The sequence below is a fragment of the Bombyx mori genome, chromosome 16 (assembly GCF_030269925.1).
Source record: "Bombyx mori chromosome 16, ASM3026992v2".
NCBI lineage: Eukaryota > Metazoa > Arthropoda > Insecta > Lepidoptera > Bombycidae > Bombyx > Bombyx mori.
This window is the reverse complement of record NC_085122.1, coordinates 9,853,481-9,879,798: the sequence shown is the minus strand read 5'-3', so window position 1 is coordinate 9,879,798 and position 26,318 is coordinate 9,853,481. Positions and strand designations below refer to the sequence as shown.

Below are 26,318 nucleotides of genomic sequence, written 5' to 3'. Positions count from 1 at the left end.
GTCATAAAATGTTTAAAATCCTGTAAAGTGGATTGATTTTAACCTTTTCGATAATTTTCAACAACGCCCTAAAGGATAAGACGTCCGGTGCATTCGTATGAAGCGATGCACCGGTGTTCGAATCCCGCAGGCGGGTACCAATTTTTCTAATGAAATACGCACTCAACAAATGTTAACGATTGACTTCCACGGTGAAGGAATAACATCGTGTAATAAAAATGAAACCCGCAAAATTATAATTTGCGTAATTACTGGTGGTAGGACCTCTTGGGAGTCCACACGGGTAGGTACCACCACCCCACCTATTTCCGCCGTGAAGCAGTAATGCGTTTCGGTTCGAAGGGTGGGGTAGCCGTTGTAGCTGTACTGAGACCTTAGAACTTGTATCTCGAGGTGGGTGGCGCATTTACGTTGTAGATGTCTATGGGTTCCGGTAGCCACTTGACATCAGGTGGGCTGTGAGCTCGTCCACCTATCTAAGCAATAAAAAAAAAGCCCAAGCTACTACTGATACTACTGATAACTAAGACAGGGGTCCAAATTACGAGATTTTGTGGAAAATCCTCTAAGCTAGCAACACTGCTTTTTGTTTGTAAAATGTGCGAGAGGGACACCACCACTTAATAGTCATTCTCTTTTCAGACCGTTTTTCCTTACATCTTTTGCTATTTAAAAATAAACTTTAAGCCATAGAGATAAAGTATATTTTTAGTTTTTATGTCAAACGAAGTAAGCACTCCAGTTAGAATAGTAACTCTATGGTTGTAATTTAATGTCTTTGCAAACACAAAAGGTCACAAAGAAAGTTTTTATTCTTAAATAAAAACTTTCTTAAATAAAAAAATAAAAACTTCGTCTTAACGAACACAAAATATAGAAAGAAGGAGAAAGTAACAAGAAATATATGATAGTCCAAGCAACACAAGCAGGTACACAAAACAAAAAGCACTAGCTAGAAAAGGCGCAGCACAGATAGATAATATAAAATAATAAATAAATAAATTCATGTTAGTCACACACACACTCAATCATAGATATTACAGTTAATATTTATAATGAGCTCAAAGCTATACAATGAAGAGCCACTGTATTTCATAAGCTTTCCTCCTTGCTTTTCGAGACCAAAATGATGACTTCAAGTAGTCTAAAGAGCTTATTATAAAAAAAACGATATTCGAAAAGTGCTGTTGTCTATTTAGTTACGTTCGACACATTACGAAACATCGGACTTTTAAGAAGAACGCAAAAGCCACGTCCAGTAAAAATGAACTCACACAGAGTTTTGCGTCTCAGTTCTAAAATATGTTAAGCCACGACAACTTCAATTTATTTAATATTCTATTTTTATTTACTACAATTGTCGCTTATCAACCACTTAACATCTGCGAAAGTGCTCAAGTGTGGGATAATGAAACAAAGCGACTGAACGTAGCTTTTCGGGATTTTCCAAAAATCTACTAAAAAAGTTTCAGTAGATAACCACCATTTTAATGAAATTATATTTCATCCCATATAATCTCGTTTCATTTAATCCTAATCATTCTAATTGATAAATGCCTCAATTTATTCAACTTCGTTTCATTTTTACTAAACAGATATTATACAAAAAATTACGTTGTATGAATTGATACCTTCACTTTTTTAGTTGGAATTGTTGGAAAAATGTTGTTACTGCCATAGATTATACACATTATTTGAGAAATGTGTCATAGTCATATGGAAGTGTGAGGTTAGTTTTAAACTGTATACATTGAAAATACGAATAACAAATTATACAAAAATACTAACAAAAATCGTAATGGCTGATGAAACGCAGGCGAAGGTGTCTTCAATTGTCACAGATATTACAAAGTCTCGGGATAAATACAAAGAGGTCACAATAGCAAATAATGCGCCCGTTCTAAGCGAGAAAAGAAAGCAGGAGAAGGGGAAAACAATCAGAGGTATCCCAAAATCTGGCAGGTTCTGGAAGTCTAAAAAAGAAAAGTAAGCCATTAATTTATATGATTTTATAAGTAAAATATTACACATTACACAATTAGATTTTATCGTTATCATCATCATTTCAGCCTGTTTGTTGGCCGCTGTCTAACATAGGCCTCTTCAATTATTATTTTTTTAAATACATGGGTATTGCTAGGCATAGTCATTGTGCCAATTGTGGTAAAATTTAACTATTTATGACTTCGAGATTTAATGTTTAATTTTGAAAATGTTAAAATACATTAGACATTAGATCAATACATGTCAATACATTAGACAACATTACCACTTTTACATTCTAATATAATGCATGTTTTAGATTCTCGACCATTAATAAAACAAAAGGTCTCAAACAAGACTTTTCCAAGAAAACGGCATTGAGATTGGAACTAAAGCGAACTAAGGAGTTATCTAAGCAGGCTCTTGAACAATTGAAAGAAAAAGAACTTAGCCGTAAAGAAAGGCGGCGTCAGAATTTGAAAAAGGCAGAGGAGAACAGAAAGAAATCAGAAGTAGTTCAAGTAATAACAAACACGACAAAACTTAAGAGAATGAGAAAGAAACAACTTAGATTCATTGAGAAACGAGACACTAATAAGGAAGTTGAAAGTAGTAAATAAATATACAACAAATTTTCTTGTTTCATTATCTAATCTTATATTTAGTAGAAGGCAGCAGGTGACTAATACTCCTGACATTGCTGATTTCCGTTAGCATTGGTGACCACTACCCATCAGATGACGTATGCAACCCTCTGTTACAATAAAACAAAGCATCCGACAATGAAAAAGGATTTTTTAAATGCAGCTTTTCTTTTTTACTTATTATTATATTAATCTGGAACTTATATTTTAATAAATTTCATCATACCACTGTTACTAATCAGAATAATAAGCTCAATGTTTTCAACTGTCAACAGACAGCCTGCCATAATTGTAATGGTTCCATTTTTGATATTACAGAACCAAAAAATCAAATGAAACACCAAAAAATAATTTCATCTAATATTTTTATTAAGTATTCATAACTTCAAATATATTCTACAGATACGTATAAAAATATTAGACGCATTCCCGGTTTTTGTATAGGAAATGATTTATGTGAATGTTAAATATTTACAACAATGTTCAACACTTGGGATGACAGATGAGAAATGACAAATATTGTGATGACAATTACAGGAGGACATCAATCTTAAACTTTAAAACTTTATGTACATTATAGGAAACAAAACACTTCATTTAAATATCTATAAAATCACCAATATGACTGTATTTTAAATCGAATCAAGAAAGTACAAATAACCAGCTAAAAACTTCATAAGAAAGAAAAGCCTAAAAATCATGTAAAATCATCATAAGATATCAGTTGTTTTACTTTCCAGAAGCCTCAATAAAATCACTCTTGTAGAAATAACGTTACTTATTAGTTTTACGCAAAACTTACACTTATAAAGAAACTATAAAAAAATTACTAAAAAAATAGTTAAAAACTCATTGAAAATGAAATCACACAATGCAAATATATCTTTTAGAATGTAGCATCTTAACCGTTTTTTTTATTAAATTCAATTAATTTACAACAACAGTAGTGTTGTTATAATAATAACAACAATAGCTAGTACATAGCTTAAAATCTATATTTTTTTTAGACTAACAGTTTTGTCTATAATACTTCTTCTCAACAAATAGAAAAAATCTTCATTGAAAACATCAGTCTAAGGCAGTGACAACAAACTTTTGATTACATTGAAAGTAAAGATATGATTTACATCTAATTACAAAGGTAAAAATTGTGAGAGAAAATCGTAAAAAATTGTAAGCATAAAATGAGATTCAAAGACTTAGTACTATGATTGTTCATTTTACTATTCTGTAAAAACCGGAACCTAGCTGAAAAACAAATAGGCGGATTTTACATTTAAATAGACAATTTGGCGCAACAAGTCACATTTAAATTAAAATTGCAACTAAAGAACCAAAGAATCTTACGAAACTTCAATGAAATGGGTACAAAGTCCGTTTTCCTTTTATATATATATCTATTTAGATTCACTAATAATAAGTTTGTTTTGTATAGACAATAATATATAAAAAAACTCATAAGAATAACTTTTTTTTTAATTTCCATAATTTCCTTCTTTATATACAACTACAATCGAGTTAGTATGATTAAGCAGAATAAGACTTTTTTTTTTCATTTTATTTCATTGAAACGTTTTGTAATTTCATCAAAATATCAGATATTCCTAGTTGCGCCAATTTTTTTTTTTTCGTTTCACTCTCAATTGTTAATTAATCAGATCATAACACTGAAAAAAGGTTACGCATCCAATAAAATACATTATAAAAATGTAAATAGAAAAAATCAACAAAGAAATGCTTTGTTCTAGTACGAGTATTCGAGTAATGTTAAAATGTTATCACTGAAATCGATCTTTTTTTTAATACGCACTCATTATTAAAAATGAACAATCGCAGTTTTCCAATTACAGCACTAGAGCGCATTATGCGGCATAATGCTCAACGTTGAATGTTCCAACTACAGCACAATCGAGCACTCTCAAAAGTACTGCTCTCGCGTGATACTCGCAATCAATACCGACTCAGTGACAGAAAATTGACAAGTGTTTTTCTTTAAGTTGGCATTGATCGAAATTTTGTTTATATTATCGTTAGTAATATTATTTAATGTTGAAAAAAATTGTAAGGCTTTCGTCTCGTCGTAGTTTCTTAGAAATAATCAATGTTATTTAAAACTGTGCTAACTTAGCGCACTCTGCTGATGCATTTGAAAACTAATTCACGTTCCAATTAAGCTTCAGCATAATTCGGCATTGTGCGTCACTGAGTCGCATTATGCTCTGTAATTGGAAAACTACCAATAACTACACGAATGCACGGTAAATGATGGTTTTACAGTAATTCCTAATACTGCAATACTGTCAATAAAGTGCGCAAAGTTACCCTGTCACACGTAACTTCCGTTTGTATTCATAAATCGAAACAAAAGCGTATCGTATAAACTTAGAACGTAAAACGTATGTCTTTATTTACTAATGCACACCGATTCACGTGAACAACTACACTGTGCCTGTACGATTAGACCCCGTTTAATTTGTGACTCGCACTGCAGTGGAACAGTAGAACTGGTGATGGCTCGCTAGTCGCTGACGGCACGAGCGCACGTAGCGGGGGCGGGGGCGGCGCGGGACGAGGCGGCGAGGGGGACAGTCACACGTCGAAGTCGCCGCCTCCCTTGCCATTAGGCGGAGCTATGAACGGTTCGCTCCACATTCTTCTTAAATCGCCCTGTAATTTAAACAAATAGGTTATTCAAATCGGAAGTCTCATTGTTCTCTTTTAGACAATAAGCCGAAATCTTAATTGCATTAAATTGTCGCAAGCTTACTCCTCCCTTGACCTCTTCATTATAAAAACAGGCAAGACAGTGGCAGTAATATTAGTATTATTAAAAATAAAAAATCAAGGAGCGAGCGTCTCACTTCCTCGAGTTGCTATGTAGTGAGTGAATAATGATTAGCATATAAGGTTTTTCGCAAAAACATTACTCAGGCAACACAGGTCTGAATTTTTTTCTAGTGTGCAAAATATCTAGTCGTAGATATAATGGCAACAAATTACCTTAACATATGCCATCGTAAGTAGAGGCAGCAGCGTGAAGGGCACGAGGTAGAGTAGCGCGGGCTGCGCCGCCTTGAACACCTCCGCCGACACGGTGGCCGTCAGCAGACCCAGGAAGTAACCCAGCAACGAGCAGTGGAAGTACGTCAGTCTCGAACCCTGCAACAGTCCAACATAAATACCAGGATCCCTCCCTTACGGCGACGTGACATATGACCACAGGGGTCAAAACCCACGCAGCTTACTAGTGGTAGCACCTCTTGTGAGTCCGCACGGCTAGGTACCACCACCCTGCCTATTTCTGCCGTGAAGCAGTAATGCGTTTCGGTCTGAAAGGTAGGGGAGCCGTTGCAACTATACTGAGACCTTAGAACTTATATCACAACTATACTGAGACCTTAGAACTTATATCTCAAGGTAAGTGGCGCATTTACGTTGTAGATCTCTATAGGGCGCCTGTAACCACTTAACACCAGGTGGGCGGTGAGCTCGTCCACCCAACTAAGCAATAAAAAAAGGTACCAATTTAAACGCTAACTAACTACTAAGCGTTTATTAATTCACAATAGTATTAATTTTACTATCCATTGTTAATATGTACTATGTAAAACTATAGACAAAAGTATTACCATAGAACGAGGCCCTGGCACTTGTCCCATTTGGCATACTAGAGTCGCCTTCTTGTAAGCATCGTATCGCAACACGAAGCAAAGCAATAGTCCCGGCATCACGATATCACCCAGACCTACAGACATAAAATTTATTACTGTTACAATAATATTTCGCAACAATACTGAAAATAATCTATCTATATATATAAAAATGAATTGTTCGTTAGTCTCGCTAAAACTCGAGAACGGCGTTACCGATTTGGTTAATTTTGGTCTTGACTGATCTGTGGAAGTCCAGAGAAGGTTTAAAAGATAAATAAATATGAAAATGCTCGGAATTAAATAAAAATAACAATTTTGTTTTTCCTTTGATGTGTCCCCCGTCGGACGGATTCCTTTTGTTTGTTTTAAGTTTATTTTATACAAAAGTTTAGGTCTTTTATTTATCGATTGAGGCACTACGAAGTCTGCCGGGTCAGCTAGTTTTGAATAAAAATAACCGTGCTGTCACGAAACGTAAACATTATCAAGGCAAGTTATTATTTTAATTCGAATATCTTGTACTCACTTGTACTTGTTATCATCTGAATCAGAACTGAATATTATTCTGTCGTTTCGAGTTTCTAAATAAAATATCACTAATCGTATATTTTTCGTAGTACTAGTAGGCAGAGGCTTAGCTCTGTCGCTGGCACTGCTGGCGTCCATGAGCGACGGTAACTAATCACCATCAGGTGGGCCGTATGTTCGACTGCATACATGGGCAAAATATAATAATAATAGCTAATATATGTAGTATATTTAATTTATATATTTAGTTGTTTTTGCAGTTTGTCTATATTGTTTTTATTGGGAGTTTGATCTGAGACCGCACAGGTCGGTATTACTGTATCGTATATTTTTGCTGCGTCACGTTTTCGAATTCCGGTTCGATGATTGGGACAGCTCTTCTATACTAATATTATAAAGAGGAAAGATTTGTTTGTATTGAATAGGCTCCGAAACTACTGAACCGATTTGAAAAATTCTTTCACTGTTTGCAAGCTACACTGTCCCCTAGTGACATAAGCTATATTATTTTTTAACAAAAATTAAGGGATCCTTGTTAAACCTCCAATAATGTAACCCAAGGTGTAAAAAAATTACCTAAAATTTTTGCTAAAGACCCGAGCGAAGCCGGAGCGGGCCGCTAGTACGCAATAAAACTGAGATCGCGATCTCATGTCTCAAGGGAGGTAGCGGTAGTCACGGCAAGGAAATTATAAATGTTTTCATTAAAACTTGAAGAGTTTAGGAGCCGTTTTTTTTCGCCGTATAGGCAGACGAGTACACACGGATGGTGAGTGGTTACCGTCGCTCATCGACGTCAGCAATGCCAGGGGCAGAGCCAAGCCGCTCCCTACCGTTAAGTAGGAGTACTGTGGATGAACGCAGTGGCTCCAGGTAGTATGGATGAACTCTACTACTGAGACGACGGGATCATCTTAAAAAGCCCACTGAGTTTAACGCCGGATCTTCTCAGTGGATCGCGTTTCCGATCCGGTGGTAGATTCTGCGAAGCCCTGCTCTTGCTAGGTATAGTCTACAAAGTAATATGGCGGCTGACCGAGCATGGAGAAGTGTCCCTGGTGGTGCATGGAGGGGAACACGAGCTTGGCGGGCAGGGACAGCTTGGGCGCGTCCCGCATGCCGCCCAGCTGCAGCCGCCGCGCTACCACGTTCATCGGGTTCTCGGCCGGCCTGAAGCATCACATACTATTGTTATACAGGGTGTTGTAATGCATTTTTACATTTGTCAAACACTTTTTAATACGCTTTTATTAGCTTCAGACGTATGTATGTTAGTATGTATGTAACGGAATCTTTGAACATGATTTTGACCCCCTTCAAAACTATAAGTTTGGTATACTTATTAAAAACCGATGACAAATTGAAATTCAAGTAAAAAAAACAAAAGAAAATACGCTTTTATAGAAAATCACACTAAAAATAGAAAATAAATCTTAATAAATTTGAATTAAAAATAGTGTAAGAAAAAAAAATTAAATTGTAAAAAAAAAAGTGTGGGGTGCTTTTCAGGATATTAACAAAATAACCCTTCTACTCATATCTATTCATAAAATATTTATAACCACTGATACCATGCACTCCACGCTTTTTTTACAATAGTCATTTTTTATACACTATTTTTAATTCAAATTTATTTTCTATTTTTTAGTTTAATTTTCTATAAAAGAGTTTTTTTTTAGTTTATTTAAACTATTTTTTTTTCACAAGAACCACAAGTGGTTTCTTCTTACGTTAGAGCATTGTTTATTACTCTTTCGGCTTCGGACACACTTCCTTTACACAATGTACCGATTAATCGAATTATATGATCTCTCTAATTTCAAATAATATAAATGAGAGTACAATCCTGTGTGATACGTCAACTTCTTTATAGGTTTTAAAAGTGCAGATCTAATAATTTTAACGCTTACAGAAAATCGAATAAAAATTTCTAACATTTTCAGAATATTGAATGCGTTTACTTTATTTTAGTGATCTTTACTTTACATTGTGAAGGCCCAGCAGTGTGTACCAGCGGGGTACCCTAGGACTACAACAACAAGAACAACATTTAAAATACAATAATATTGTTTTATATTGTACGGTAATATTGTTTTTTTTTTGTTCACGCGTCTTGGGCCAGATTGAATTGAAACTCTAATTTTGTTTTACCTCCCCACAGGTTTTAATAATAACGTGGTGGAATCATAATTCGACGCTTGAAAGGCAAACGTGACTAAGCGACTTTACAGTAGACTAATTTAAAGTTGAAATACCTGAAAAACATTCTATTTTAACGAATCTAGCTGTAGGATTGAAATGATTTTTAGTAGATCTAGAAATATATTTTTTTTTCGCATCGAATATGGTTGTTGCCTATCCTTTATGTATAAAGCAGTTATTGTCGCTTAGTCACGTTTGCCTTTCAAGCGGCGAATTATTATTACGCGTATCTAGTTTTAGAGTAGAATTTCAAATTAAATATATCAGTGCATTCTTACCGAGTAGCGACTTTCACCATGACGTTGGTAGTGAAGATATAGGAGGAGAAGAAGACCCAGAAAACGTCGTACAGCAGGAGCCCGGTCAGCAGCAGGGTGGAGACCTTCAGCGACGGCAGACGGATGAGGGCGATGAACGTCACGCACAGACCCATGCCCATGGCTGTCGACAGAGGGACGCTACGTGTGATTATTTTTTAAAAAGGAATTGTATGACCTGGTAACTAAGACCTTACCTACCGAAGAACTTAGAACTTATATCTCAAGGTGGGTGGCGTATTTATGTTGTAGATGTCTATGGGCTCCAGTAACCACATAACACCAGGTGGACTGTGAGCTCCTTCACCCATCTAAGCAGTAAAAAAAAAACTTCAAAAACATCTCGAGCAATTCGTGGGCGTACCGTCCATGAGCAGCCAGTGTCCGGTGCAGACCCACACGGCGACGATGGCGGCGGCGGACAGCGCGGCGGCGAGCTCGGGCGCGGAGTAGCGGCCGCACAGCACGGCGCCGCGCCCCGCGCCCGCCACGTACTGGCACAGCGGCGTCAGCAGGAACGCCAGCGCCGCGCACGCTATTACTGGAACACGCACGCGCACCACACATCTCACCACAGATACTACAAAGTTAACATAAAATAAATTGTTATTTAATAAATAATAGTTGAAAAAACTAAAAAACACATGGGTGCATGGTGTTATTAGTTATAAATATTTCTCTGACAGATATGAGTAGAAGAATTATTATTTCAATAATATCTTAAATAGCACCTCACACTTTTTGAAAAATAAAATATATTTTACACTATTTTCAATTTAAATTTATTAAATTTTTTTTTCTATTTTTTAGTCGAATTTTATATAAAGCGTGTTTTTTAGTTTTTAAAACTATTATTTATTTTTCATTTTTTAGTAAAATTTTCTATAAAAGCGTATTTTTAAAACTATTAAGTACTTTAACATAAATTCCAGCCTTATCGTCGACTATAGATAAAAATTATATAAATTGGCAAAAATCTTATTTTGCAAATTGAATAATGGAATAATCTTATCAAATTAGTGTATTGTCATCGGTCCTCGATAAATCTACAAAGTTTGAATGAAATCTGGCCGTTTAAAGTGGGTCAAAATCGCGTCTAAAGGAGTCAGTTACAAACATACATACAAGTGAAGCTAATATAAAGCGTATAAAAATAGAAACGCTTTAATAGCACAACGAAGTAAAACGTAAATCGATCACCCTTTTTATTAAATTATATTTATAAACGCATACCAACAAAGAAGGTTTCAATTTAAAAAAACAGTGCTTTTTAACCGTTGTCAAAGAAACTTTTTTTTTTATTTTTTTTCCCTTTTTTCCCTTGTAGGCAGACGAGCATACGGCCCACCTGATGGTGAGTTGTTACCACCGCCCATGGCCTTCAGCAATGTCAGGGGCAGAGCCAAGCCACTGCCTAACAAACTACATTCTCACGAATTATCTAATACAAAGTTACATAGTAAGTGGTTACACAAAATATGAAAAAAGTAATGAAACCTTTCCATATCCATGCGTAATGTGCGTTCATAAACATTATAATACACATTTATTTATCGAATATGTATTCACTGGTAACATTTTATTTGAATGGAAATATTTAAGCTTTACCACGGATCTCGATGAATGCCATGGACTTTAGAGGAATCGGTGAAGGAACCAATTTCTGGATCTAGCAATGGCAAATAAATATGCCCTAGCAAAGTGTCATCGGGTATCTCTTACTTGCAGTGCAGATGGCGACCAGGGTCTGCATGGAGTCAAAGAAGAAGAACATGATCAGCAGCGCTACGGACGAGCCCAGGGGGAAGCACAGCGCTTGCATCGTGTTCAATGTCTGCACGTCTGGAAGGAAATACATCACAGATATTACTTCAAGTCCAGCATGAAATATTCTTTCTTAATAATAATATGTTGTTGTATATACTATATGTTTATTATTTTTTATCATGGTAACACTATAGTTATTATTACACATTATGTCTGTGCCGACAATTTCTTCCTTGTGTGTGTGAGGATTGGATAGATTTTCATTCTTTCTTACGAATGTCATGGCCAAATATTGGAAAATACAGATATTTAGTATTACGAAATTAGATGAGGATATTACGATTACTGATAGTTGATGATGTGGAATTTTATTCAAACTGAAATCGGTAAGTACGCACTGTTGTTGGAGCTCGAAGGTGTTGCGGGTTTCCCTCCTAGCAGTGACGCCTCTCTTTCTCTCTCAGCTCTTTCGCGAGCCTCCCTCTCCATGTTCAGTGAACGGAAACTACCGTAGACTATGAGCAGCATCGAGATCAGACAGGCTGACACCCTGAAAAGCGTATTAGTGTTATAATTTTAATCTATACTAATATATAAATCTACAGTGGTTTTTACGGATTTTCCGTTGTAACTACTGAACCATGAATCCGATTGACTTGAAACTTGGTATCCATCTAGAAAATACGTGTACTTAATGGATAGGCTAATATATAAATCAGGGTTGGACTCCCTACACCAGTTGCGGAGGTGTTAATGAGGAGAATATTTGTGAGGGTGAGAAATAATAACGTTAATTTTAAATACCCAGCGAAGCGGACGGGTACGGCTATAAAATATTATGGATTGGTGAAACAATATTTTAAACAGGGCAATACTTCTACATGGTTAATTAAGTATATTATTATAATAACATGTTTATCGGTTTTAATTTTTTTTTATATAACCAGCATTAATTTAAGTAAACAAACAGTTAGTACGATATTTTTATGTAAATAAAATAACTTATACAATCTCATGTTGCTTATGCAAGTACATACGAGACTGATGCAGTTTTTATTTATTCTAGAAAACTTTAAATAGCGTGATTTTGAAGACAAAAGTTTCCAAAGGCCACCTTTTTATATTAAATCTTGTGTTATTATTATCACATGTGCTACAATTTATCAGGTGTTTATGAATGCCTTTCCGTGACCACGAAAACCTTAAAGTGTCCGAAACATCGGAATTAAATAATAAAATGGACAGCTCCAAAACGCGGGATTAAACCGTAAAAGCGTTTTTAACTATGACCACGATTCCTGAAAACCGAAGAAACCAGTAAATCGTTTTTCATTCGACCATCTTCCGTGTATGTTGAAATAAAATGATCGAGCAGTGGACAGCACACATTTTTACAACACAGCGTAGACATAGTGTTTTACAAAAATGTAAATTACGGAATTACCCACAATTCTTAAATGTCTTTTTTGTGTTTGTTTTTCTTTATTTTCATTCAACCCACAGACGTCCAGTATAAATAATGATACGGAAACCTAACCCGGCTCTGCGGCCGTAGTGTAAATCATTCTCGGTGCTCACACTCGTAATGTAAGCCGCAATCAGTTAGGACAGTGGTCGGCTATCTTGTCAACCCAAAGACCCAAATATAGATAACAACACAATTTAAATTTATTTAGAGAGCATTTATTTAACATATCTTTGTTTGACTTGTGTGTTTATAAAATATTTACTCGTCTCGCACAAGGCAAGGTAATAAGTAATATTCCTATAGAGACATGGACGCTCACAAATCAAAACCCACTGAGTTTCACGCCGGATCTTCTCAGTGGATCGCGTTTCCGATCCGCTGGTAGATTCTGCGAAGCACTGCTCTTGCTAGGGCCAGTGTTAGCAACACTCCGGTTTGAGCTCCGTAAGCTCATCTACATGTTAGGGCGCAGCTGAAATACCCTCTCAAGGCTATAAGCATAGGTAGGAAAAAGAAAAAGAAAAAAGTGCTATGACTTGAGGAAATCCGTGCGCCGAGTCTAAATCGCCCGGTAGCATTTAATTTTGGCAGGCGCACATTGCCAAACGTGCCGACATCAGAAGCTGGCATTTAATGGTATTGCTACTACTGGGCTGGCGCTATGACCCCGATGTGGGTCTTGGCCTCCGACAATAAACTCTGCCATTCATCCCGGCGCTGCGCAACACCTTGCCAGTCTGACATTTGGAGCTCACGTAAATTTCCTTCCACGGCGTTAAACCAGTGGTACTTGGGCCTCCCTACGGGGCGGCGTCCCTCCGGTACACCCGCGTACACCCGTTTCACAGCCCGATCCCGCTCCATACGTACTACATGCCCGAGCCATCCAAGCCTCCGTGCCTTCATCTCCCCCAGAATAATTAATTTTGGCTCACCAAAAAGCCTCTCCACATCCTTATTTTTCCGGACGTAATTAATTAATTCATTCATTTAATGGTACATCGGCAATTATCAAGAAACTATTAGACGGTCTCAAATATACGGAACAACCAACATTATTACAGTACATACAAAGTAATTCCTTGCCGATTCTGCAGGTATTTATTTTCATACTGCGCCGCATCTTGAGACGGGCTCACGACTTGCTTGCTATTCTGTGGTTATCTATAGACTATATAGGTAAATAATTTCACGCAATTTGAGACATGAGGTCGAAACCTCACCTCATTGATGTTGTGTATCCGACCTGAGCTCTACCGCATGACTGTTTCGGGCCAAAAACAAGCTGAATAGTACCATTTGGTCGAGCGTGATCAACTGGTCACATTACTCGTTCAGTACATTCCTAAATTCATTTATATACAAATTTAGCCCCAAATCTCTCGAGTAGATCGAATGTAACGTACAGAAAAGTAGCAAAAATTTACATCGATTCCTTTTTCTCCCGTTTATAAAGAGAGCTCTCGACTCTATATTTCTTTTCTATAATAATGTGTTTTATGCATAAAAATTGGAATAAATTAATGTGTAATCGAATGTCGATTGTTTAGTCACAGTTTTCAAAGTCACGCGATAGCGACCTCTACCTTATTTATGACGTTTATTACAATGCCCGACTACTTTTAAAAATTATGCACCATTTTCGTATTTCGTATATTTATATAACAATAGTGCAGTGCGCAAGCAGTTTTGGGATAAATCAAAATGACAACGGAAGACGAATAAAAAGAAAAAGAAATAACATGTACTGTGTAGCCATTTAAAACACTTTATCGACCGCTAACATATTCTACGGCTTTCTGTGGCCAAAGCTTATCGAACGATAGCCTATAAAATACTATAAATCGACATGAGAACTATTCGCTTGAGGTACCGACGGTTTTAGCAGCTGTATACTACTAGCAACTCCATTTTTTTTTTAAAGTCGTAACTCTAGAGAATCTGCGGGAGGGAGCCACATCCGGGTTGCCATCAGTATGGGCACCCGGACTATTACGCTCCATACGTGGTATAAGCGTGCCCGCATTGGGTACATCTGCGGCAAAACCTCTCCGAGCTGCTGGGGCGAGACTTCTCCGTGCGGGCTGTAGTCGTCCGCATGGTATGAGATCGGAATTCGCGGGAGGTCATGACGTTCCGTGAGGCTAAGGAGCGCGAAAGTGAGTGGGATCCCTCTTCGGCTCCTCAGCGCAGAAGGCGGGATGGGCGGCACAGATACGAAGCCCCCGCTCAAGTCTCCCGTAGGAACTGTCGGGTGCCGGATGAGTGCACGGGGCTCGGCTGTCGGTCCAGTCTGGTGTCGCCCAAGACGAAATCTTTCGGAATCTTCCCGGGAATGAAATCCCGTCCTATCGTCAGGGCGGGTACCGGCGAAGGCGGCCTTACGGCGCGCTTTATGCGGTACCGTAGGTTTCGTTTAGCCGGAGTGGTGCATGGGGTTTAGTCGGTATTCGGTTCTGCAGGGTCGGTCGGTCTTGCGAGGGTCACGCCGCGCTGCGACTCGCGCGCTTCTTCAAAGCGTTCCAAGGAGGAATTGGAAGAGGAGCATTATCTCCTTCTTCCTCTTCTCTCTCTTTTTCTCTGGAGGCGCCCGAATCCGATATAACCCGGTGCGCTAACCCCCTCAACTGAGTATCTTTAAGCGGATTCCCCACAGATTAAAAAAGTACAATTCATTATTGTATTTAATAATATATGTACAGTTTTAAAGTAAAATATGTATATCTGTAACTTTGTTCGTGTTGTGTTTGCGCGTCGTTAACGCACGTCATCACGGATCTTCCTGATCCATTAAGGGTGCTTTTAGGCACTACAAGCACCGGTCACCGTCCTCGTCGAACCCGACGCTTGCGACGAAGGGCTCGACGAGCGAATTAACCCACAGACACAGCCCACTGAGTTTCTCGCCGGATCTTCTCAGTGGGTCGCGTTTCCGATCCGGTGGTAGATTCTGCGAAGCACTGCTCTTGCAAGGGTCAGTGTTAGCAACTCTCCGGTTCGAGCCCCGTGAGCTCACCTACACACGCTAGGGTAAGCTGATATAGCCTCTCAAGGCTATCAGCATAGGTAGGATAAAAAAAAAGCGTCGTTAATTCTTTGCTTAACTGAAATTAGGACAATCGTTGATGGTACTTTAATCATAGCGTAGTATGATCGGAATTCACTTGAAGACTATATTGTTCATATTATTAACAACGCCCATCGAAAAACTGTAACCGATCGCAATCATTTACGGTTCGTATAAACGTCCAATAAACCCCAGCCCGACAAAAATAATCTTGCCCAAATATAACTGACCTCAAACCGATGATCGATAATTTTATATCCGAGCCATAAAATTAGCGTTTATTGCCCTTTACGTAATTAAATTAAGTAACGTCCAGCGACGCGGATGTCTCCCGAATGAAACGTAATTGTAACGAGACTGCATCAATTAACAGAACGCGTTGCGAGGACGCCACGACAAACAACAGGGGGTACTTACACGTATTAAAAGTAACAATAGACTTTTTTTTTTCCTACCTATGCTGATAGCCTTGAGAGGCTATTTCAGCTTACCCTAGCTTGTGTAGGTGAGCTCACGGGGCTCAAACCGGAGAATTGCTAACACCGTCCTAGCAAGAGCAGTGCTTCGCAGAATCTACCACCGGGTCGGAAGCGCGACCCATTGAGAAGATCCGGCGAGAAACTCAGTGGGCTGTGTCTGTGGGTAAATTCGCTCGTCGGGCCCTTGCTTGTATTGCCTAAAAGCACCGTTAATGGATCAGGAGGATCCGTGATGACGTGCTTTGGGCGACGTCGACGGTTTACCATTCGGTCTACAGGATCGGGTATGTAGTTTCCAGCGGCCACGACAAGAGGGTTCTCATGTCGTGCCGTCTTCTCAAAGTGGCGCAGCGATGCCGACTGTAGATACTTATTGACGGGGAACAATAGACATGGAGAAAGTTAAGCATTTTATCGCTTTTTAGAATTGAAAACGTATTTCTGAGAAACGACCGCGAGTATTGCCTTTAGATGAACAATGATGGTTTTTCAAAGAACGTTTTATTTGTGTGTTTGCTGGTTTTTCGCATATGTACGTCTTTTATGTGATTAACTTGAAGTTATTTTTAGACCTTTGGGGAAGATTTTTTGTTTGTTATCAAATATGTAGTTATAAAAGAGGTTTTTACTGGTGGTAGGACCTCTTGTGAGTCCGCGCGGGTAGGTGCCACCACCGTGCCTATTTCTTCTGTGAAGCAGTAATGCGTTTCGGTTTGAAGGGTGGGGCAGCCATTGTAACTATACCTTAGAACTTATATCTCAAAGTGGGTGGTGCATTTACGTTGTAGATGTCTATGGGCTCCAGTAACCACTTAGCATCAGGTGGGCTGTGAGCTCGTCCGCGCATCTAAGCAATAAAAAATAAGTCATAAATAGATGACCGGACACCAATAACAAAACAACAATCTACAAAGTATTTATAAGTTAATGAAGTTAATGAAAATAAAATAATAATTCAATTAGAATTTATGTAAAATGTTAATTATTTGTAATACTAAAACTAACTAAATAAAAATTCTCATAATTCTAATATATCAACATACATGCGGATAACTTAGCCTGTCTTACATTTTGGCCCCAAGTGACGTCACGCGTCAACGCGATAGTTACGTCCATCAGAGTTTTGTAATGTTGGATGAGCTATTTTTAAAAATAATAGTTAGCTGTTTCCCTTTTGTATGAATAGTCGGCTCGGCAAATTCGATACATATGCTTAGTCACAAAAACCGTGTCAGGTAATTCACTGTTAAGTTATAAAATGTATTAAAATACCAAACGATCATCGATATTTTCTTTTCGCGCTCACTACTCAAGACTCAAACTCAAGACTTTCCCAGGTGTCCCTCACATACAAACTACATATTGACAAATCCGTACAATAGTCCCACAAGTATTTATTCATCACGTCGTGTGAACAATCAACATTTTTTTTTATTATTTACATAGTCCAACGGTGACTGTAGTCGTGTTTCTAATTATATTGAAATACAAATAAAGTTTTGTTTTTAAAAACATGTGTTCTTTGCGTATTGGCGGCGGTTTGTTGCATATTACGTATCTTTTAACCGAAATGACATTAAATATTTAATTATCGAGTTGTGTGTACCTACATATTTAATAATGAGCAATGTGGTGGTTTAGTTTTAGTTTTTTTAGTTAGTTTAGTTAATTAGTAGTTAGTTTACGCTTTTATTAGCTTGGTATGCATATTCGTTTGATGTAACGGAATATTTGAACATCATCTTCAGCGACATTTTTTTTTATTGCTTAGATGGGTGGACAAGCTCACAACCCACCTAAGTGGTTACTGGAGCCCATAGACATCTACAACGTAGATGCGCCACCCACTTTGAGATATAAGTTCTAAGGTATAGTTACAACGGCTGCCCCACCCTTCAAACCGAAACGCATTACTGCTTCACGGCAGAAATAGGCAGGGCGGTGGTACCTACCCGCGCGGACTCACAAGAAGTCCTACCAAAGACTTCAAGAAGTCTGATTAACTTGAAAATTTGCAGCTGCATCTTTTTTTTTTCCTACCTAATCATTGGTATCCTAAGGGGCTATTCCAACTATGCGTGAACCGATAGGTGACCTCACGGGCTCAATTTGAGAAAATTTGCTAACACTGGTTTTTTTTATTTCCTACCTATGCTGATAGCCTTGAGAGGCTTCTCCTTGACGTGCAGGTGAGCTCACGGGGCTCTAACCGGGAGTGTTGCTAACACTGGCCCTAGCAAGAGCTGTGCTTCAATTGCGAGGCTTCTCCCTGACGTGTAGATGAGCGCACGAGGCTCTAACCGGGAGTGTTGCTAACGCTGGCCCTAGCAAGAGTCGTGCTTCGATTGCGAGGCTTCTCCCTGACGTGTAGGTGAGCGCACGAGGCTCTAACCGGGAGTGTTGCTAACGCTGGCCCTAGCAAGAGCTGTGCTTCGATTGCGAGGCTTCTCCCTGACGTGTAGGTGAGCGCACGAGGCTCTAACCGGGAGTGTTGCTAACGCTGGCCCTAGCAAGAGCTGTGCTTCGATTGCGAGGCTTCTCCCTGACGTGTAGGTGAGCGCACGAGGCTCTAACCGGGAGTGTTGCTAACGCTGGCCCTAGCAAGAGCTGTGCTTCGATTGCGAGGCTTCTCCCTGACGTGTAGGTGAGCGCACGAGGCTCTAACCGGGAGTGTTGCTAACGCTGACCCTAGCAAGAGCAGTGCTTCGATTGCGAGGCTTCTCCCTGACGTGTAGGTGAGCGCACGAGGCTCTAACCGGGAGTGTTGCTAACGCTGGCTCTAGCAAGACCTGTGCTTCGATTGCGAGGCTTCTCCCTGACGTGTAGGTGAGCGCACGAGGCTCTAACCGGCAGCTGTATCACGTATTTCGCAGACAATTAGCAGAAGACAAATATTGTGCAAATATTGCTGTCAACTGTCCATTTCGTATTACGGACTTACAACAAAAAAGCAGATCGCGGACCATCACTAGTGCTGCCTCTGCAGAGCGATTTGTGAAACTTTAGTGCATTCTTTTCCATACAACTAACAACAACTGGCCTAAAGTCGGTATTACGGATGCTTTTGTCTGCCACACAACAGCAGATATTTAGCAATTTCGTTTGTCAAATTTGCGACACCTTTTGTATCTGGTGCTGAATTGTTGCTAAATATCTGCAAGTGTAAAATTTGTGAAAATAAATTATTTTAACTTGATTTAGGTAAGTGTAATTGGTTTAGATCTTTATTTGTGTTTGTGTTTTCCATAGTATTAACATTAAATACCACGCTGGGCAATTTAATTACATTAATAATGTTGAGGTTATAAAGTTTATTTTTTACAAATTAATATTTCTTCTAGGTATGTACTTATGGACAGAGCTCAAATAATAAACGGGGCTTTGGAGTCTACGGAAATTAGGTCGGATACATACGAATCAGTGCGTTTGCGACGCTGTCTTCGCGATCAAGCCTGACCCCTTAATCTATTGGAAAGTTTGTTCAGAACACATTACAGAATTTCGAAACATCAATATTTACAATTGTGCTCTGAATTAAAGCCGTTAATAACCTAGATCATCAAGACGAACAAGAATAGAAAGTAAAATGCAAGGTATTTATTCAATTTAACATTTTAATATGTGTAAATAATGAAGAAAATAAAAGATTCACAAAATCTTGTCTTCAAAAGTAGCATTGTTTTTTGGTTTCAGATTTATTCTTAACTAAATGTTTTAAATAACTTGTTTATACAGGTGTTAACAGCATTGCAAAATTTCATACCAGAAACCTGTGGGAATGAGTTTTTTGCATTTTGAGTTAAATTGTAGTAAATCCAATGCCATTAGGGAAGTGGCTATGGCATTAAACAATCTTCCAGTTTTATTGAAACATTTAAAGTTTCTGCAAACAGTACAATGGGTCACAAGTTATTATAAATGGGTAAGTTAAATAATTATCTTATAGTATAGAGCACAAGAGTTCCACTGATTTTACAATTTCCACGAGTCAATCATATATATCAGTTATATTCTTGAAGCTTTATAACTATAGCTATATTTAGCTATATATAGCTATATTTTAAACAGAGTTCTGAGAAATGTCAATTCCTGGTGAAACTGGAAAGGCCTTCAGGCCACCATTAATCTTTCCTAAATAATTTTTTTTTAATTCAAAATTTGACTTATTTTATATAGTACATAGATATTTGAACAATAATAATTTTGTGATTGAAAACATTATATAATAGTAAATAAATTTCTTTTCATTATAGGTTTTACAATAAATTTGGCTTTCCTGGGGTTTCGGGGTGTATAGATGGCACTCATTTGCACTTATCAGATCTTCTGTATATGAAGAAAGGTTTTAGAACCGCAAGCATTATCATTTCAAGAATGTGCAAATAGTAAGTATTTTGCTGAAGCCTATCATTCACAATAACAAACATTTAATAGTACTTATCTAAAGAATAAAATTTTTCAGATCTGTGATAGTGATCTTAACATTTTAAGTATTGATGCAACATTTCATGATACATTTGTCTGGCTTATCACAACTGAATATGCCTATGCAGGACCTGCACCATAATAGTGAAAAAGTTTGGTTTTTAGGCAAGTAAAACATGAGCTCTGTCTCAGTAACCTGACTACAAAATAATACTCAATCTAAAAGTATATTTAAAACTGGGAAGGCCGTTAATATATAGTACTATAGTAATGTTTATTGTCATACCAGGAACACTGTTGACCATTGTGAGTATTGAAAGCCAGTTGGAGATGCTTGTTGGTACATAGAGTACTGCATTATGATCATCATATGATGGCCAAGACCATAATTGTTAGCTTGTATTGCATAACATGGCAAACACACATGGGTTTCCAGTGCCCCAACTCTCTGACGAAGATGCTGAAATTGATGTTTCTTATCAAATTCATAACATTGTATTTTTTGGGAGAGAAGAGGAAACACAGCACTTAGCACCATGTCAACATTTAAGGGTGGTTCAATTGGATTGTGGAGAACAGTCATTAAATTTAGTCCAACCTCTATATTCTAGTAATTTTATGTAGATATTTTTAAAACCGCTGTTCTTAATTATGTGAACTGAGAGGGCAAGAATATCCTAATTATTTCTGATTATAATTTTTTTTATTGTGCTTAGTGGAAATATACATATTTCCTTAACATTTTTTTGTTTATAGTAAAGGATGGATTCATAACTATTTGAAATCAAAATTGTGAGGTTGTTTTATATCTGTCGTGCTCAATTTGTTCTGTATCATTTTATCTTTATGTTAACCCCGTTTGTATGTTGTGTTGTTATATATATTATTGTATATACTGCTGTTTTAAATAATAGAATAGAATGAATAACAATTCGACTAGTAATTCATAATTCTTCTAGATTTTGTTGGATACTTACATGAATATTACTTACAAAATTAAAAACATAATTCATAATTTAGACAAAATGTGGATCAACCACCACTGATTTTTGTTCATTGTGATAATAATAATAATATAAATATAAATATTTAACTGGTCCTGTGATAAGTTCATAAAGAACTTGTGTTAGAGGTACCAGATAACGGAAATAAATGTAGGATTTTTATTATACACATACATATATTTAATATACATCCATAACCCTGGAAAAGACATTTATATTAAATTTATCATACAAATATCTTCCCTTGGCGGGATTCGAACCCGCGACCCCCTTGTGTAGCGACCATGTCACCACTACACCAGACGGCCGTTAGATAAGTTTGATAATTATTATTTTTGTGTAATTTTGTTTTATTTGAATAATAATTCTTAAATGAGGAAATCGTAGTTTGTTTGTAATACATGTCCAACTTCTTGCCGCATGAAATTGAAGCCACAATTGAAATATAATATGGACTGCCGATAACTTCAAAGAAACATAACTGAACTTGGGGCCGAGGTAAGTAGGATGATAGCGAGGTGATAGCCCTATAACCCTATAGACTAGAAGCAGAACATGCCAAATACTGTGAGTACAAAATATACAATGCAGCTAAATACTGGTATTCTACTGGTGGTAGGACCACTTGTGAGTTCGCACGAGTAGGTACCACCGCTCCGCCTATTTCTACCGTGAAGCTGTAATGCGTTTCGTTTTGAAGGGTAGAGCAGCCGTAGTAACTATACTGAGACCTTAGAACTTATATCTCAAGGTGGGTGGCGCATTTACGTTGTAGATGGCTATGGGCTCCAGTAACCACTTAACACCAGGTGGGCTGTAAGCTCGTCCACCCATCTTAGCAATAAAAAAATAAATAGTCATTTTGAAATGCTAAGTTGAGAGTAGTTTTATTAGCGTAAAATATACTCATTAGTGTCATAAAATTTACTGTAGTACCAACCTAAAGTAAAACGTATATATTTGGATTTGCTTGACTATTGTAACAAGCGCTATTTCGTTTTTATGGTAATATAAACTATTACGGACTCCGCTAAAATTAAAACAAAATTGAACTTATTATTTTAAACAAGGTTTTTGCCGATATTGGTCAATTCCTTGAATTTTTTTATATATCTCAGTTGGAAGATGCGCGGCCTCTGCCTGCGTACGAGCAGCCTCTGCTGAAATGAAAGCTGCATGAGCCAGTGATTCGCCTTAGTTTCCATTTTCTCCTCTTTCTACAACTACAGCTCACGATGTGTCTATTGTTTGTTGTCCGCTATAATCTACTAGATAATGTAATGATTGATTAACATTCTTACTGCAGTGAGTGAGTGCAAAGAGTACCTGGTTAATGAATAAAAATAACTTACTAAATATCGGCCTGATATTTGCAATGAAGCTTCTCTTAAGATGGCTTCGTCGACGAAAAACTGGGCTAATTATAAAAATAAATATTTATTTATTGTCTTAAAATATTAGATTCATTTGTTTAAAAATAATATAGAACATTAAGTTAATGTCTGACATGCAGTTTCCTATTCACGTCATATTGCCCATGACCTTGGGTGAACATTATTTTGAATAGTCTGCACAGCTTTTATTTCCCTTCAAGCTGTGAAAGACTGCACTATATTTCTGGTATTCAAATCAAAGCCTACTCTTGCCAAGTCAAACAAATCCACTATCTATTACTCGATAAAGAATAGCAGTATCTCGCCTAGAATATCATCGACTGGTTGTTCTAGCGTTGTCGGCCTCATGTCGGCGTAAGATGGATCTGTTGTACCTACACGTTATTATTGATTAAACCATAAAACTAACTCATTTATTCTAGAATTTACTATTAAATTTGAAATCGTCGTGGCCTAAGCGGTGTAGTAGAGACGGCCGACTTTCTAATAAAGATGCGACTGAACCAGTGTTAGAATCCCGCAGGCAGATATCAATAAATCCAATGAAACACGTATTTGACATATATACATGGAAGACTTCCATGATTAAGGATTCATTCATCTTTTATTTAAAATCAAATTAGCAAATATTCTTTAAGAAATCGTTGGTGGTAGGGCGTTTGATTTACCCGCAAGACCACCATTCCGCCCATTTCTACCGCGAAGCAGTAATGCGTTACAATTTGAAGAATGGGGCAGCCGTTTTGGTATACAGTTGAAACTCAGACCTCGTTTCTAAAGGTGGGGGCGGCATTCACGTTGTGAGGTCTATACCACTTAACACTAGATGGGTTGTGAGCTTATGTACTTACTTAATTGATAATGAAATTAATAAATTAGGCTATAATTTTGATCCATTCTTTTTTAAAATAGGTTCGTAACGTAAACAACTATCTGATTACAAATTATCAAACGATTACAAAAAAAAATGTTATCAGTGTTTGACATGACACAATTACATTTTTATAGCTATTATTCAAAATAAAGCAAAAATTATTATTAGATCACTTATTTTTAGTAACGCTTCATCGAAAAGAACAGAATAAGCAGCTCTCACTTGGCGTTTCAAACGTGAATTCCACTTAAACATTTTGAAATGTTTATATGTAACGCGCTTTTATAAATTCATTTGCCGGTTTGTTCAGCAAAAAAAAAAAAAAGTAATGTGGCTTTTTAGTGCCAATTATTGCTACCCGATTGCGACTGGCGCTAGTTGTATGACAGAAAACTGCAGTAAGCGGTAAGCGAACAATCGCGGTACGTGATACGAAATAATTTGACGTTTTGCGATCGGTCGCGACGCGTCTGCACAACATCTGCAAAATTGTGGCTGTCGCAAATTTTTACGTGATCAGGGGGCCGGAGTGTTGCTAACGCTGGCCCTAGCAAGAGCTGTGCTTCGATTGCGAGGCTTCTCCCTGACGTGTAGGTGAGCGCACGAGGCTCTAACTGGGAGTGTTGCTAACGCTGGCCCTAGCAAGAGCTGTGCTTCGATTGCGAGGCTTCTCCCTGACGTGTAGGTGAGCGCACGAGGCTCTAACCGAGAGTGTTGCTAACGCTGGCCCTAGCAAGAGCAGTGCTTCGATTAAATTAATAATAAGTTCGATTTGCTATCTAAAGGTGTCTTTTTAGTTTTAAACTACATTTGTTATTACTTATTATTGTTATCATCATAAAAATATTTTTATCCCTAGTATTGTCGCGTTTTTTGTATTTCTATGTATTTACTTAAAAAATCAACAGTTTTAGTAACAATAACATAGAGAAGGTAGATAGAAAACTCATTATTTGAAACCAGAGATAAAAACATGAACCGTCAACATTAAAATAACAGTAAAAAAATGTTACAATAAGTGACCTTATTATAATGGAACTATTAGTTGCAACCGTCTTGTACGGAGAGGAACTATTAAACATAAAAAGAACGTTGGACTCTCCACTACAGAAAATATCAGTTACAAAACAAATATTTGACTGAGATAAAAACAATCGTACTCAATATTGTGCTTGTACCATGCTTAAAACAATTTAGAAAACAGCCTTTTTTTTTTTATGATTGAAAGTTTACTGGTGGCCCGAAGGCCTTTCCAGTTTCACCAGGACAGGTGGGCGAGCAAAGGCTCAGCCAAGAGGGGTGGGATTTGCTAACAACTGCCCGAGCGCCTCCGAAGGAGACCTAACAACTCAAGAGCAATTGTTTCGCGAATGAATGTACTACCGGATCGGAATCGCGACCCGCTGAGAAGATCCGGCGAGAAACTCAGCGGGCTGATGCATGGGTTAGGTTGCACGTCGATCTCTTTGTCGAGTTCGACGAGTACGGTTACCGGGGTCCCTAAGCCTGCCCCTAGTATTAGAGCTGAAGGCATCTAATGCAAAGGTTATTGGATCTGATGGATCCGTAAGGACGTGTCTAGGGCGTCGACGGTGACTGGCTCCTGCATGATCAGGATTCGGGGAGTAGTCAGCGGCGGCAACGATAAGGCGATTATCATGACGCATAGCCTTATCGAAGTATCGTTCAGAAAACAGCCTCTAGGACCAGATGAACTATGAAAGATTCCGTTCGACTATTTATCAAAGAAATCACCATCATGAGCCTCGTCCCTAATTGAAGCTACTGCCATCTTATTTTCCAGTTTATCTAGACCAGTAGCGGTTTCCGTACTTATAACTCATCTCGAGTACTGTTCGAGTTTTGTATTCCGATGTCACGCGGAGTGGTATCACTATGTTGGATAACTCTTATTTCTTTTATGCAATTCGAAAAGGGGAAAGAACAATGTGTAAAGTTTTACGTGAACATACTTTTGATAAATCTCGGCAAAAAGGCCTATCCGTTAGTGGGGCGTAATGTAAGGCAGCACGGATTCGTACACCACAACCCCACCTATTTCTACCGCGAAGTTGTCATGCGTCGTCGTGGCCTAACGGATAAGACGTCCGGTGCATTCGTGTTGAAGCGATGCACCGGTGTTCGAATCCCGCAGGCGGGTACCAATTTTTCTAATGAAATACTCAACAAATGTTCACGATTGACTTCCACGGTGAAGGAATAACATCGTGTAATAAAAATGAAACCCGCAAAAATTATAATTTGCGTAATTACTGGTGGTAGGACCTCTTGTGAGTCGCGCGGATGGGTACCACCACCCAGCCTATTTCTGCCGTGAAGCAGTAATGCGTTTCGGTTTGTAGGGTGGGGCAGCCGTTGTAACTATACATGAGACCTTAGAACTTGTATCTCAAGGTGGGTGGCGCATTTACGTTGTGGATGTCTATGGGCTCCAGTAACCACTTAACACCAGGTGGGCTGTGAGCTCGTCCACCCATCTAAGCAATAAAAAA

The 26,318-nt window shown here is 38.0% G+C and overlaps 2 protein-coding genes and 1 long non-coding RNA gene across 6 annotated transcripts in view; 2 read left to right on the top strand and 1 right to left on the bottom strand.

Moving 5' to 3' along the window:
* Positions 1-1,655: 1,655 nt before the first annotated feature.
* On the top strand, positions 1,656-2,615 carry LOC101744082 (coiled-coil domain-containing protein 86). Its single transcript, XM_004926835.4, has 2 exons — positions 1,656-1,986; positions 2,303-2,615. The coding sequence occupies exons 1-2, from the start codon at positions 1,799-1,801 to the stop codon at positions 2,601-2,603; spliced, it is 489 nt and encodes a 162-aa protein (XP_004926892.1). The 5' UTR covers positions 1,656-1,798; the 3' UTR covers positions 2,604-2,615.
* Positions 2,616-2,975: 360 nt separating this feature from the next.
* LOC101744224 (signal peptide peptidase-like 3) overlaps positions 2,976-26,318 on the bottom strand; it is a 30,163-nt gene continuing 6,820 nt past the window's right edge. For both annotated transcript variants that reach the window (XM_038016343.2, XM_004926836.4), the window contains 8 exons: positions 11,493-11,644; positions 11,050-11,169; positions 9,692-9,868; positions 9,289-9,451; positions 7,845-7,978; positions 6,257-6,372; positions 5,628-5,786; positions 2,976-5,294 (listed from right to left, as the gene is read on the bottom strand). In XM_038016343.2, the coding sequence (XP_037872271.1) occupies positions 5,217-5,294; positions 5,628-5,786; positions 6,257-6,372; positions 7,845-7,978; positions 9,289-9,451; positions 9,692-9,868; positions 11,050-11,169; positions 11,493-11,644 (1,099 nt within the window). In that variant the 3' untranslated portion in view covers positions 2,976-5,216. The remainder of the gene's footprint in view (positions 5,295-5,627; positions 5,787-6,256; positions 6,373-7,844; positions 7,979-9,288; positions 9,452-9,691; positions 9,869-11,049; positions 11,170-11,492; positions 11,645-26,318) is intronic.
* LOC134200349 (uncharacterized) lies at positions 18,315-21,919 on the top strand. Of its 3 annotated transcripts, none has more exons than XR_009975225.1 (5): positions 18,315-19,309; positions 19,450-19,701; positions 19,802-20,030; positions 20,362-20,493; positions 20,823-21,919. It is a non-coding gene; the product is annotated as an uncharacterized LOC134200349 (long non-coding RNA). The 3 variants fall into 3 exon arrangements; XR_009975224.1 differs by lacking the exon at positions 20,823-21,919 and adding an exon at positions 20,571-20,704 and having other exon boundaries at positions 18,802-19,309; positions 19,844-20,030; XR_009975223.1 differs by having other exon boundaries at positions 18,807-19,309; positions 19,844-20,030.

Excerpts from the sequence above, each read along its gene's own strand:
- LOC101744082 (XM_004926835.4), top strand. The coding sequence starts at position 1,799 with ATGGCTGATGAAACGCAGGCGAAGGTGTCTTCAATTGTCACAGATATT. Across the intron at positions 1,987-2,302 it reads TGGAAGTCTAAAAAAGAAAA|ATTCTCGACCATTAATAAAA; the intron begins GTAAGCCATTAA and ends TGCATGTTTTAG.